Below are 14,156 nucleotides of genomic sequence, written 5' to 3'. Positions count from 1 at the left end.
TCAATACTAATATTTTGAAGAAGAGATAAAGTTTTGAAACTTTTTCGTAGATGTTATTTTTTGGAACGACTGAATTGTCACTATTCGATGTTTTTTGGGAGTTTGAATATGCGTTGTCTACACCATCAAGTTATTGAAATAACATCCACTTTTTGTACAATCGTTCTGTTCAACAACGTTAATCACAATCACAAACTACAAACAACTCCCACAACTCACCGCCTGAATCACGTTAATAAATATTAATATTATGCAACTGGTAACACTAGCCGTCTTCACATTAAAAAACATTTATTTTTATTTATGGTGTGTGTGCATTTATATTTCATGTAATATTTGTGTATTTTATTTATTTCTATTCTAGTTTCGATTAAAATCAATTAGGTATCGAAATAACCCATTTGTAATATAGGGCTTATAATGCTTAATCTTGTAGCTCCAGTGTATCAAGTAATATCATGATTGTTTATTTTCGTGATGGTTTTATTGTTTTACTTCATAAAATGATTAATCTGATACTGAACTGCTAAGTTTAAAGTATTTTTTTAAAGTAGTGCGATAAGTGAAAGATTCCTAACCTTGTAATTTCAAGAAAGCCTTGAGACACCATGAATGCGGATGAAGACGTACCTACCAAGAAAAAAGTCGATAAACCACCCACTGAGAATTTGACTGTAACTGTGGATAAAATAGATGCCAAGAGGACAGAAAAAGGTGATGAAGAGCCTAAACCTCGAATAGTTTTAACATTTCGATCTGAGAAGACTAATGCCAAGAACAGCAACATGAAAATAGTAACACCCGAGGAGAAGCAAGAGGAAGCACCGCGGCGATCCAGTCGTACTCGTGGTAAGTGGGAGTGGATCTGTGACAGCGACACGTCGCCCAAGAAGGACAAGTCAGGTGCCCAGACCACCTCAGAGAATGATGAGTCAGACAGTTCACACACCACTCCCAAACGGTCGACGCGCCGCCGAAGCAAGGACTCTGACAATGTGTTAGCGAATGCTATCGCCAGGAAAGAGAAATCTTATGAACAGGCTGTCCCACAGCGATTCTCCCGTAGAATAAAACCCACTGCAAAATTTTTAGCTAATGATGAGTTACGGATTGGACTAGAGTCACAGAATAATGCAAGACTTGGAATCCAGAGTGAAAAGTCGCCTGAAGAGGGAGTAAGGACTAGGCGGACAGCTCGTCCTTTAGCCACAGAAGTAGAGAAGAAGAAGGAACCGGAAGTAGAGGAGGAGATAGTAGATATTCTTGGAACTGATGACGATAGCCAGAGTCAGAATACTGTGATGAAATTAAAACACTTGTGTGAACTGGGCCTGAAAGCTATCAATCCTGAAGATGTGGATGATGAGAATAGGTAACTAGTATAACTAGACTACTATTATATTTCTTGTTGAAAAAGAATATTATATAGTGGGATGTCTGTTGGTTGTCATTAAACCAATTTTATAATTAAAAGTGAAATGTGTAAATTCAAACCAAAATAATACAATTTTGTAAAATTATTCTTTTTTATTTGAAGGGAAGAAGAAGAAGGTGAAGCTGAAGAAATTGATGAAGATGATGAAATGGATGATGATCCAGTGGTGATCAGCAAATTGTTGGAGACTGATGAAGATTCCAGTGAAGACTTCCAGTGTACAGTGGCCACCTCCACTGCTAAAAACCGACCCAGGAGGTCAACTAGGCTGTGCTCATCCTTTGGCATGAATGACAGCGACCGGTCGTCACCACCTGTTGGTGATGATGATAATAAGTGAGTTTAATATAATTATACATAGTTACTGATACTAATACTTTCCAAAGTCCAGACTGTATCATCTAAGGACTACAACAAACAATCCTATTCTGAATAAACTGGATTTGATTAAAATATTTCCATAAAAACAACATGAAAGTATGATTATTCCAACATGCTATTTTACATTAACTGACCTTGGATGATGTACCCACTATTGGACAGCAAACTTATAACCTTTAACATCTAAAATCCAATCTGTAAGTAAATGATTCATTACAAATGTACATATTTTGCGTACCAGGTCCCCACGCCGGGCCAAAAGATTATCCAGGCACAATAATGTTGAGGAAAGTGAGAGGTGAGATGCCTAGATGTCGTGAATATATTTAAAGCATTGCTTTTCATTTATTTAGATGGCTCTTTACAACGCGCGTAGACAAACAACCACCTGTATATGCACCAGCTCTTTATTCCTTTACCACAAAAATATCCTCTCTCATTGTTTGTTCTCTAGGGTTTTGTAAAGTTGTGTTAACTTTTAGGACTCATCGCAAACGCAGAAGGCGCAGGTCGTCTATCGGCAATGAAGCTCAGTCAGATGTCGAAATGGAAGAGACAAGGTAAATAAGAATATTTTTTTTAGCATAATAAAATGGTGAAATGCCGCAGCGTGTTTAATATCTCGGCTACAAGACCCTTGCCTTCAAGCCCCTTCACATAATATATACTATTTATTTTTAAAGTAACCTATGGGAGGGCGTAGGATTCATAGGATTTCCCGATAAATTTCCGACCCTACCGCAGCGGCGGCGGGGTCACCAGTCAGCTCATGATCGAAGATTCCGGTGATATCCGAGACTATTCGGGCAATCCCGAAATATACGTTAAAGTTAACTGCTGCATCATATAATTATGTTCTATCTACTTTATTTATGTATAAGCTGTATCATAATGGTGATTGTGTCCAGTGCGCCGGCGGGCGGTGACGAGGGCTCGGAGGCGGCGTGTCCCGCTGACGAGTCTACAGTTGTTGCCACGTGCTTCTGTGAAGCTTCCAGCAACGTGTACGCTGCACCGAAAGAGCTTACGGGTAATATTCATTAAAACAAATAGACAAACAAGTGTTAAAAAATGCGAGTTAATGTGCTACTTAGTAGCATAATTTTAATAAATAACCTAATCCCGAGACAGAATGAGATTGTCTTATTCCGTATATTTGCCATGGATAGAGTGTATCCATCCATCCATAAAAATGACACAGCCTAGTCAACAAGTTATGCTAAGCAGCACATTATTTTATATAAGATTGTTATTATATTATGATTTAAGGGCTATAAATATTCGTCACTAATCACTCATGTGTGCCTCCAGAGCCAGTATTCTGCCAAGCCATCGAGCTGGTGGACGGGTTCCGCGTGGGCTGCTCGCACCCCGCCCGCCACAGCCGGCGCGCGCCGCCCCCCGCGCCGCTGGCGCCGCTGCTGCGCGCGGGGCCGCGCGCGCCCTACTTCCTGGCCTGCGCGCTGCACGCCGCGCAGCTCGCCAAGCACATGTGCTGCCCCGCCTGCGGACTCTTCTGTACGCAGGTACGAAAATATTACGGTTTTTAGGTGGTCCGTGTTAATTAATTGATGAAAAGAAACTGCAAAAATGGGTAATATACGTTATTTCTTTACTCTATATTCTAGACTCCCAAAATGAGGTATTTAATCCTTGTGACGCGGGGGGTTTTACAAACATACGAATCACTTGCAGAAAGGCACCCAGACTCAGAACAAGCATTCGTCAATCACAGTGGGTTTAGCGTGGTGACCTCAACCTCTCAGCTATCCGTGCAGTCAAAGTGTGTAGCACTGAATAATCAATGCTTGTGTCAGTTTTATGAAAATAAACACACATTTGTTTTGACTGATTCAAGGAGTAACTAGAGTACATCTACAATTATTTTACAAAATAAATAAGGAGCAACATAAAGCAACAGTAAATAATTGTTACAGGGTACATTTTACCAATGTTCATTGGGACACTTGTTCCACCTGGAGTGCGGGCTGCCGTACAACGACGCTAAGCTGCGGCCCGGCTGTCCGCACTGCGGCGTCTACTCGTACCGCTGGCTGCCCGCCAACACCGACTGTGTCAAGGTCAAAGTCGAGATGAAGTGCAGCAACAAGAGGATCTTCCTCCCCGACCAGAGAGAGCACTGGTTAGTACAACATATTTAGAAACACCGGTCTTTGGTTTTTTTTTGTAATTTTAAGTGGTTATCCAAAAGAATAGATTGGAATAGCTGTGATTCTAAAATGACTTGAAATAATTAAATTCCAGCTTAATAACATTTTTTCACATTTTCATTTAGCACGCCAGCGTACCTCAGCTTTTCATCCCGCGACGTCAAGCCGGAGTCGGGCCCGATAATCCCAGAGGAGCTGCTGCCGTCGCCGCCGATAGACCTGAAGCAGCTGTGCCAGAAGACGCAGCACGCGCCCAGCAAGTCGGCGCAGCAGCTGTGTGACGCTATACTCAGGGGCGAAACCGTGGAACAACTCATACCGAAAATAGGTATGGAGTTTTATTTGGTAGTCTGCTTTAGATTGCGAAAATCACTTTGTATTTCAATCTTTTTATTTACGGGTTTTTTTCTGTGGAGAAAATGTCACCCTGATGATGGATACAAATATTTATACAAACTAACACTTACATAATATAATATATAATTAGTGGCCTGCCGGCAATTTTATGGCCATTATCGTAATGCTATAAAGCATTCTAGCCTCGTCCGATAAAGGCGAGGCAAGAATGCTATTAAAGGAGCCCACATTGGCACTGTTGGCAAAAGCTTGCCTTCTCCGGACCCCGACACGGACACAATCCGACAGGATATGATTCACATCTTCAATTATGCCACAAGCATCGCAATTGGGAGAATTGACTCTGCGCATCATAAACCCAAAACTATTCAGTGGAATGTGTCCAGATCGAAGTCTCAAAGCCATCACAACCTCATCTCTTGTCAACCTTCCCTCACTGAACTTCGAAGAACTGAATTCGAGGAAGAGATGGCTGAATCATCCTGTACCAAATGCCTTTCGTCAAAGACCTCTTATCAAAATATTCTAACCAAGATTCAATATATGTCAAGGCAGACACGGATAAATTTCTCCATCCGTCCCGGCCTCACTTAAAGCTTTGTATTTTGCGACCTAAGACTCGAAGATCAAGCTAATTAAGTTTTCATGAGATGATTTTTCTGTTTTTGTTATGGCCGGGTACATACCCAATCATGGACGGCCTGCTCGGGGTATGAAGCGAGGAGTATCAGACTCTAGATACTGACTAAATATAAACGCTTCGCTCATTGACACCCGTTTAGAACCTTATATTTAGTATGTTGTGTGTGGCGGCAGTGTCGGCGGCGAGCCTGAACAAGCCGCTGGCGAGCCAGGCGGGCGGCACGTGCGCGCACGCGGCGGCGCGCGGCGGCCGGGCGGGCGCGCTGTGCCTGCTGCACTACGCGGGCGCGCAGCTCGAGCGCGTCGACCACAACATGCGCACGCCGCTCGCCGTCGCCGTGCTGGGTCAGTACTGTACATACACTATACTGTATACACAGTAGGCTTAACAAAATATTCATGCTTACAGTTTTTCAGATCCTTATAGTATCTACCTTAAAAATTAGCCATGCTAACATTATTTACAATTAACTCACATACTATGCCATATATGTATGATCTCTAAAACAATATCCATCAATTCATACTCCATTTACCTTCTAGCACTACTCGACAAACCCGAAAAGAAAAACAAAGAAAAGTCAACTGAAGCAAGCAACGACGAAACAGAAGGAGAAGACAAAGAGATAGAGAAGCCAGAAGAGGAGGTCAGCTCTGATAAGGAGGATGATGACGTCAGCAAAGCTAAGGACGAAGACCTGATTAAGGTGATCCGGTATCTCGTAGCAGCCGGCTGTGATGTTAACTTCCCGGTGAGTAATATTTTTGTGCCAGGGACTTTTTATCATGATCATAATGGTTTCAATGGTTTTTATCGGCAAATAATGCCTTTATTATGAACTCCTAAGTGCTTATTAAACACGAATTGAAATGGTTTTTCTTTAGCGTGCAACAGTGGTATTCATATAATGAATTTCAAAAAGAGGTGCATTTTGTACATGCATCTGCGTACGGTGCTATAAGTTGGTATGGTCACTAGGGCCCGGACGGCATGACGGCCCTCCACATAGCGGCGCAGCACGGCAGTGTCCGCGTGGTGTCGCTGCTGCTGCCGCACGCGCAGGTGGACGCGCGCGACCACGGCGGCTGGACGCCGCTCGTGTGGGCCGCCGAGAACGACCACGCCGAGGTCGTCAGGTATGCACTATAGGCTAGCCCTTTTTGTGTAATGAGAATTGATGGCAACTTGTATAGAGATTAAGAATTTTTAAATTGGAAACGTTAATTGTGAGACATTATAAAGTGGTGGAGGGATTTTAAAATAATAATATTAATGCGTTAGAAAGAATATATTTTCACAGACTAAAAAGTGCGTCACAGGTAGTCTGTCGTCTGCGCTGCATCTTATTATTTCGTTCACCCGAATCAACATATAGCTTGAGCCCAAAAAGCGATTGATCTCAATGTGTTCCAACCTTGTCTCCAGAGTGTTACTATCGCACGGTGCAGACCCCCTGTCGTGCGACAACGAGGGCAACGGCGCCGTGCACTGGTGCGCGCTGGGCGGCGCGGCGCGGGCGCTGCGCGAGCTGCTGGCCGCGCGCCCGCACGCCGCCGCCGCCACCAACACGCACGCAGACACGCCGCTGTACGTCCTAAACCTGTTAGACGAATGACGTCACTGAATTATGTCGTCCACAAGTTCCTGGCTGCAAAGTGCTAAAGCAGGCTGCGGTCATAATATAAGTTTCTCTTCCATCAATAGAAATATACAACTTACATTCATCCGACTTACCATACAAAAATGTTATCAGTTTATTTTCAAGAAATTTTTCTTTTCGCACACGGTATTGAATCCTTTCGCTTTTTAAGAATTAATATTAAAAAAGAAACTTAAATTACTGTATTGTGTATTTTTCAGACATGTTGCCGCACGACAGGGCCACTACGCGTGTGTCGTCATCCTGCTCGCCCGCGGCGCCAGGGTTAGTAATCTATAGCAATTCTATCTATATTCAAATCTACATTCATACTCTCTACTCTAACTCTTCTTATACGCACCATCCTTAAACCACAAAAGATGCATAATTTTGTCTATCAGTCGGTTTTCATGTAGTGTTGTTACCATACAGACGGACGTAGAGAACTCTGCGGGCGAGCTGCCGGTGGAGGTGTGCTCGGGCCAGTGCCAGAGCGCCATCTCACTCAACATGCAGATGGGCATCGCCATGCGAGAGAATGGCCCGAGATACAGGCTGCTGTCCAGGTATTGTTTACATCATCGGCCTAGCTTTTTCCCAACTATGTTGGGTTCGGCTTCCAGCCTATTGTCGATTCAGCTAAGTACCAGTGTTTTACTAGGAGCGACTGCCTACCTGACCTCCTCAACCCAGGTACCTGTCTAATACTGATACCCCTTACTTAACCTGATTGTTAGACTTTCAAGCTTCTGACTACTTGTAACGACTGTCAAAGATGTATGAATAATAGCCGAGACAAAAATGGTCACCCATCTACTTACTAACTGCGTCAAGCGTAGCTTAACCAGTGATCACTTCACTTATGCATTTATAGCTTAGCTACTAGCTTCTCTATTATTTAATATGACTACATAATAACTATATTAAGTTTTGCTTAAAAGAATAGGCAACATATATTGACTAAGAAGCTATTGTTACAGCGACATATCTCGCGGCCGCGAGCCGTTCCCCGTCCCGTGCGAGAACGACGTGGACGACGCGCCGCTGCCGGACGACTTCACGTACGTCACGCGACACGTCACGCCGCAACAGATCAGCGTCGACTGCACCATCGATACCATGCAGGTTAGATAACAACATGTACATGGATAATGTATTAGTGTAAACAAACTTCGGTAATGCGATTCGGCATTTTGAAAAAAAGCTATGGTCCATCTATGGTATGGATCATATATGGTATAATAATGGAAAATTGGATTTTTAGAATTGTAGGTTTACTTAGAGATTTTTTATATCGTGCCTAAAATAATCCCTTTGCATATTATAAAAAGATGTTTTACATGTATAAATGCACTTTTTGTAATGTATTTACGATGTTACTCCACCAGGGCTGCGACTGTAAGGACGGCGACTGCACGTCGGGCTCGTGCGCCTGCACTGCGCTGGGCGTGCGCTGCTGGTACTCGCGCGGCCGCCTGCTGCCCAGCTTCCCCTACCACGACCCGCCCATGCTGTTCGAGTGCAACCAGACCTGCGGCTGCAACCTGGTGAGATACATACAAATATCGCCTGATAAATTACACCCTTCTGAAAAAAATCTAATATTAACCATAATATGATGGTGCAGACTTGTTCACGCTGATGTGCACATACACAAATTGGTAAAGGTGATTCGCTTCCTTATTCCTACACCGGTTTTATACTCAATTGCTAAAGCGGAATTCAATTTTTTAGGTTTTGCTGTCCGTCCGTAACAGGCTGTATCTTATAGTACCGAAATACATAACTGGACAGTTGATATTTTTACAGTGATGTATTTTTGCTATTGCTATAATAACAAATACTAAAAACAAAGATTGAGGTTAAGCAAGATTGAGGTTTTTTAATGGCCACAATTTTTTTGTCACCCAACCAGTTTTGTCTAGCTTATTTGTATGGAAAACCCACTGTGGGGCGAGTTCGATTCGCACACGACCGGTTATATTTTGGTTTACGTGTAAAAGTTTATATATGTTCGTGTATGCGCAGCGCACGTGCGGCAACAGTGTGATATCGCGCGGCAGTGCGGGCGGGTCGCTGCTGGCGCGTGCGGCGCGGCGCGCCCGTGGCGCTCTACTGCGGGGAGCTGCTGCCGCTGCCGCGCGCCGACACCCGCGCCAAGGACCACTACATGTTCGCGCTCGACGTCAAGCCCGACCTTCTCGAGGTTACTCATTCTATACAAACTTTCACTACGTTGTTTTCGTCTCTTGTCACAAAATAAAAGGCACTTTTATTTTTGTACACTCAAGGACAAAAGTCCCTTTACCCCTTTTATAAACTTTACAACACACAATATCTACTTCTATAATGAACGTCCGACACAACTATGTTAAAAAGGTTTTAAACAGTAAGAATAAGAACTTTATCTATCGATTTTCAATGCCTCAACGCAACGACATATAGCTAACTAAAACTGAATCTGCTATTGCTTCAGCAATGCTCCGACAAGACCGTGCTATGCGTGGACGCGGCGCAGTACGGCAGCGCGGCGCGGTTCATCAACCACAGCTGCCGGCCCAACCTGGCGCCCGTGCGCGTGTTCACGGCCACGCGCGACCTGCGCCTGCCCACCGTCGCGCTCTTCGCCACCACCGATATCATGCCTGACGAAGAGTTCACGTAAGTCTTAACAAATTCTATGAACTATAATGATAAATCTTATTATTTATTTAATAGAACAAGAGTAAGAATCACATAAATGAAACCACAATTTAGCAGGAATGTCTGTACTGTAATATTCAAGCCCTTTTTGATATCCTTATACAAACAGTAAAATATTTTACAATATGTTGGCCACCATTATAAACTAATTTAAAAATATTCTTTTGTTTCAGTTTTGACTATGGGGACAAATTCTGGTCTGTGAAATCAAAATGGATGAAGTGTGAATGTGGAAGCGTTGATTGTCGATACCCAACTCAATCCGAAGAAACTGAATCGTCTTAAGTTAAATCATGTAAAAACTATTAATCATTATAGCAATGTGTTATTTATTGTATATACGCTATTATTTAGTTGATCTATAATCATGAACTGATGAATTATATCAATAATCATTTTTTACGGGATTGTATTTATTTAAAATTCCTAGTATCCTCAATATTTCCTTTTACTGGGCGTATTGTTCATCACTCAGTAACATGCTAGAGGAACCCGCACGCCGAATGTGGACAGGCTTCAGTTTCAAAGGAGTCAAAAATATGCGATCTTGGTAAAAGTAAAAAATTATTTCTTAGTAATAGTAAATCTTAAGAGCACAGAAACTTAAATGAATCCATTATTATAATCCGAATCTACAAATAATCGATATCATTCAAAATTATATTTTCAAATTAAATAAGTGTGTAAGGTAAATATACAGACCTAGTACTTACGCTCTAGTGATACCTAGATATCACTAATATGCATAAGTAATTAAAACAAACTAGGTTAGTAAGATTTATAAAATCGACTAATAGTAACATTTATTTTTTAGTAATGGTATCCCTGTCTCTGTCATGCGTACAGTAAACAACTGTCAAAATGTTCAAAAGTTCAACGGCTGCAAAAGTTTAGAACTAATGAAATAAGATTGTTTTGGGATTTTGTATTCCAACAACAGTGATAATTGTTATATGAGCAAAGAAGGGAATCTATTTTGATTGGCGAATGTATTAAAATAAGTTAATCATGAGTGGTAATTCGGAATCGACGTCGAACAGCATCAAGTTTGCTCCAATGCCGATGTCGGCATTGCTTGCTAATTTGATGCCACTGAATAATGTTTCCGACAGCCCTGACTCCAGCTTCTCTTCAGCCGACGATAGTGATAACTCTTTTGGACAAACTGTAGCGAAAAAACCGTCACCTATGAAGAAAATAAACAAAGACTTTTTCACACCTACAGTTAAACCGAAACCAAAAGACATCAAAGCGTTTGCATCAGAAAAGAAAGTTAGCTATAATGAGCATGATAAAGAAAACTCGAAGGACTATAGTTGGGCACCGAGTCAGACATGTCCCGCGAAAGAAAACCCTATAATGCAAAGTGCTCACAAAAGTGTAAATTTAAATTCAAATGTAAATCCAAGCTCAGAAATGAAGAAGCGTAGTATCTTAATGCAGCAGAATGCTAACACGCGTATGCCAAATTCTACTTTAAAGAAGACTCCAGAAGCAGCCAAAGTACACAACAGTGGGCAAAAGTTAAAGACGGCCACACCTAAGATGAAGTCAGGCATCAGGAAGTTTACACCGGGCTCTAATAAACAAAGCCATAAGAAGACTCCTCAGAAAGCATTAATACAGAATAGGGATAGAGTCAGATGTGAATTGTTTACACAGAATCCAGCTAAGGATGAGGGTATGTGTCCTCCACCACGAGTGGAGTCTGCGCCAGTACCAGTCCCTGTGCCAGAGACTCCTCAGAACAGGAAGGCAATGCCAGCGTCTTATGTTGCCACACCATCTTACCCTCAGGGAGTGGTGAACAACAATTCAAAGATATTGTTTAAGACAACAAGTATAAAGGATAAGAAGTACATGTTTATCAAGAAGCTCGGTGTCGGAGGATCCAGCGAGGTGTACAAAGTGAGTCCAATTTACATCTTTACTGTTATGTTATCAAATGTGATCCTGAAACTGAAGGTACATACAGAAGTTTTGTTCACTATAATAATTAAATATGAGGAAGTTCTATTGGAGATCCAACAAAGCTCCCATTTCATAAACAATTGTTTGAATTTGTTTGCATAACTGTCTGGTCTGTCTGTTTTGGTTCCTTTATATTTATGAGACAAAATGTGTCCTTTTTACTTATTGAACAAGTTAGAACTTGTTAAGACATGTTTTATTATGATCAAATAATAACAGGCCTCAAAATCATGGTCTCTACCATCTCATTCTCTTTCTCTGTATCTGTTCTTGAATGAATGTGCATGTGTGAAGTATGAAATACATAATATTATCAGTTATTATAATTATTATTATACTTGAATACCTATCATTATATTCATTGTTTTTTTAGCAGGACTGAATAGGTTAACAGAAATATGTTTCCTTAAGTTATTAATGGTTTATTTTGTATGGTTGAGTTATTCATTTTCTTTAAAATTGTTATTGCAGGTTTTGGAAGTAGGCACATCAAGTGAGTTTGCCGTGAAGTGTGTGTATCTAGCAACTGACCATGAGCTGGCACAGGGCTACATCAACGAGGTCCGACTGCTGCGGGAACTGCAGAACTCTGATAGAGTCATTAGGCTATTTGACTAGTGAGTATAATATTATTTTACACTACTATATTACACTATTCAGAAAAGTAGACTTATTTATGAAAGCTAGGGATGTTTTGAATATTTTCTTCATTTTAAATAACTTAATGTTCTGGCAATTTTCAAATCATAATTCATATCACATATACCTATTTACTTACGTTATTGATGTATTGTATACAATAAATGTCTAACACTGCAGTAGTTTTAAATTAAATTATAATTGTAATGAAAAACAGTAGTTCCATGACTTACACACTGTTCTATACAATAATGTGTGTACTCTGATCGACAGTGAGTACGACCGCACGAACCAGTTCCTGCGCATGGTGCTGGAAGTAGGCGAGACAGACCTGTCCTCGTTCCTGAAGGCGCGCGGCGCCGGCCTGCCGCCCGCGCTCGTGCTGCACTACTGGGAGGAGATGCTGCATGCTGTGCACTACATACACGAACATGGTGAGACACTGACCTTGCATATACTTTTTCTACACCTATAGTATAAATTATAGATAGAATATGTAGTCAATTATTATAATAATCGATTCCCTTTGCTCAGGTGTAATTCATGCGGACTTAAAGCCGGCGAACTTCCTGCTGGTCTGCGGGCGCTTGAAGCTGATCGACTTCGGCATCGCGTCAGCCATCAGCAGCGACGCCACGTCGGTGGTGCGGTCGCAGGCCACCGGCACCTACTCCTACATCAGCCCCGAGGCGCTCATGGGCGGCGCCGGCGGGTATGGCGTCGCTAACGGCGATGGTAGCGCTCCTATTAAGGTATTAAACTCAGACATACATTTAGCTGAGCATTAAAGCATAATGTACTTCCTATCAGATAAGAAAAAGGATTTTATTATGCAATATAGCTTTACTATCGTATTCCCAACAGATCTCGTTCCGTTCGGACGTGTGGTCCCTGGGCTGCATCCTGTACAGTATGGTGTACGGGCGCACCCCCTTCGGTCACATCCCTAACCTCGCCAAGCTGGCCGCCATACTCGACCCCAACCATCGCATCGACTATCCGCCCGTGGAGCGTAAGTAATTTGTCCTATGCCAGAAAAATATAGGTACTTCACTTTCAGTTCAGCAGTAGGAATACACATGAGTGAAAATCGTGTTCTATCCTATATTATTATGGTAAACCTGCCAAAGAATAATTATAAAGTAGCCTATAACCTTAAATATCTTAAATTTAGTTACGCTTACTCTACAGCAAATAGCGAAAAAAATTGGCGCAAAAACCTGCGATAATGTGACGGTTACTATTGGATATGACTTATAAGTACGGATCAATAAGTAGTATGTTCCCTGCAGACCTCCCTCCGTCGCTGGTGGCGGCGCTGAAGTGGTGCCTGACGTACAACGCGCGGTCGCGGCCGTCCGTGCGCGAGCTGCTGGCCATCCCCTACCTGCAGCCCGCGCGCGCGCCGCTGCCGCCGCCGCTGCTGGACAAGCTGCAGCCGCTCGTCACGCCCCAGGAGTTCCGCCTGCTGCAGCGGGCGCAGCTCTAGCACACGCCCGCAACACTACGACGTGTGTCTGATAGGATTGCTCGCAATGGAGCTCTTCATTGAAGAACAATTATCCCGATTTGGATACTTAGTAAATCTAACCATATGTGGATATGTAAGGAAAGTGGGACGCGAGCTTTAGCGGTATTCGTGTTGTTGCTCGTGTCGCAATGCGTGAGAATAATGAATTAATGTAGTCAACCAACTGGTAGTGGCCTCATTCACCATATATTACATGTCGTTGTAAATATAATACATTGTCTGTTTTGTATGCGCAGCGCCTTGATGGCTTATTAGGACTTAAATAAATAACTAAATTAAAGTCTGGCTAAATGTATGATCACAAACATGTTCTGTGTTCTAAGACAAATTGTTAAATTGTTGTATCTAAAATTATTTTGATAGCACCAAAGTATGTTAGTCCTATTTGTAAATATGTATAAACAGTAATTTTAACCTCTTATTAATAAAAGTAAAATAATTTTCATATTTGTAACTTAAGCACACCATGCTGGTGAAATTAACACAATTTAAAGAAATTAATATAACTAATATGTATGATGATAAAGTTTATATTTATGATAACTGTATGATAGGAATAATATTAATGAAATTTAACAGATAATTTATTACATAAATAATGTACTGTATAAATGGACCACTGACTTTTATTGGAAAATAAACAATTTAATTTGGAAATAAATATTTATTGAAAATTAGAGAATACA

General features: G+C 41.7%; 2 protein-coding genes across 3 annotated transcripts; both read left to right on the top strand.

Annotated features, from left to right (window-relative positions):
• Window positions 1–302: 302 nt before the first annotated feature.
• LOC113494615 (histone-lysine N-methyltransferase EHMT2) lies at window positions 303–9,592 on the top strand. Of its 2 annotated transcripts, XM_026873044.1 has the most exons (19): window positions 303–1,372; window positions 1,538–1,771; window positions 2,058–2,114; window positions 2,299–2,376; window positions 2,725–2,846; window positions 3,128–3,342; window positions 3,754–3,959; window positions 4,113–4,315; window positions 5,161–5,331; window positions 5,530–5,738; window positions 5,966–6,123; window positions 6,413–6,574; window positions 6,848–6,911; window positions 7,059–7,192; window positions 7,607–7,751; window positions 8,015–8,173; window positions 8,655–8,832; window positions 9,103–9,287; window positions 9,503–9,592. In XM_026873044.1, exons 1-18 carry the CDS (start codon window positions 609–611, stop codon window positions 9,273–9,275), a joined length of 3,432 nt encoding a protein of 1,143 aa, XP_026728845.1. In that variant the 5' UTR covers window positions 303–608; the 3' UTR covers window positions 9,276–9,287; window positions 9,503–9,592. The 2 variants fall into 2 exon arrangements, with proteins under 2 accessions (XP_026728845.1, XP_026728846.1); XM_026873045.1 differs by lacking the exon at window positions 2,058–2,114.
• Window positions 9,593–10,157: 565 nt separating this feature from the next.
• LOC113494617 (dual specificity protein kinase Ttk) lies at window positions 10,158–14,127 on the top strand. The gene is made up of 6 exons (XM_026873046.1): window positions 10,158–11,237; window positions 11,772–11,917; window positions 12,213–12,373; window positions 12,474–12,691; window positions 12,804–12,951; window positions 13,232–14,127. Exons 1-6 carry the CDS (start codon window positions 10,338–10,340, stop codon window positions 13,426–13,428), a joined length of 1,770 nt encoding a protein of 589 aa, XP_026728847.1. The 5' UTR covers window positions 10,158–10,337; the 3' UTR covers window positions 13,429–14,127.
• The last annotated feature ends 29 nt before the right edge of the window (window positions 14,128–14,156 follow it).

The sequence above is a fragment of the Trichoplusia ni genome, chromosome 5 (assembly GCF_003590095.1).
Source record: "Trichoplusia ni isolate ovarian cell line Hi5 chromosome 5, tn1, whole genome shotgun sequence".
NCBI classification, from domain to species: Eukaryota; Metazoa; Arthropoda; class Insecta; order Lepidoptera; family Noctuidae; genus Trichoplusia; species Trichoplusia ni.
The sequence above is the reverse complement of the archived record's forward strand: the minus strand, read 5'-3'. Positions and strand labels throughout refer to the sequence as shown.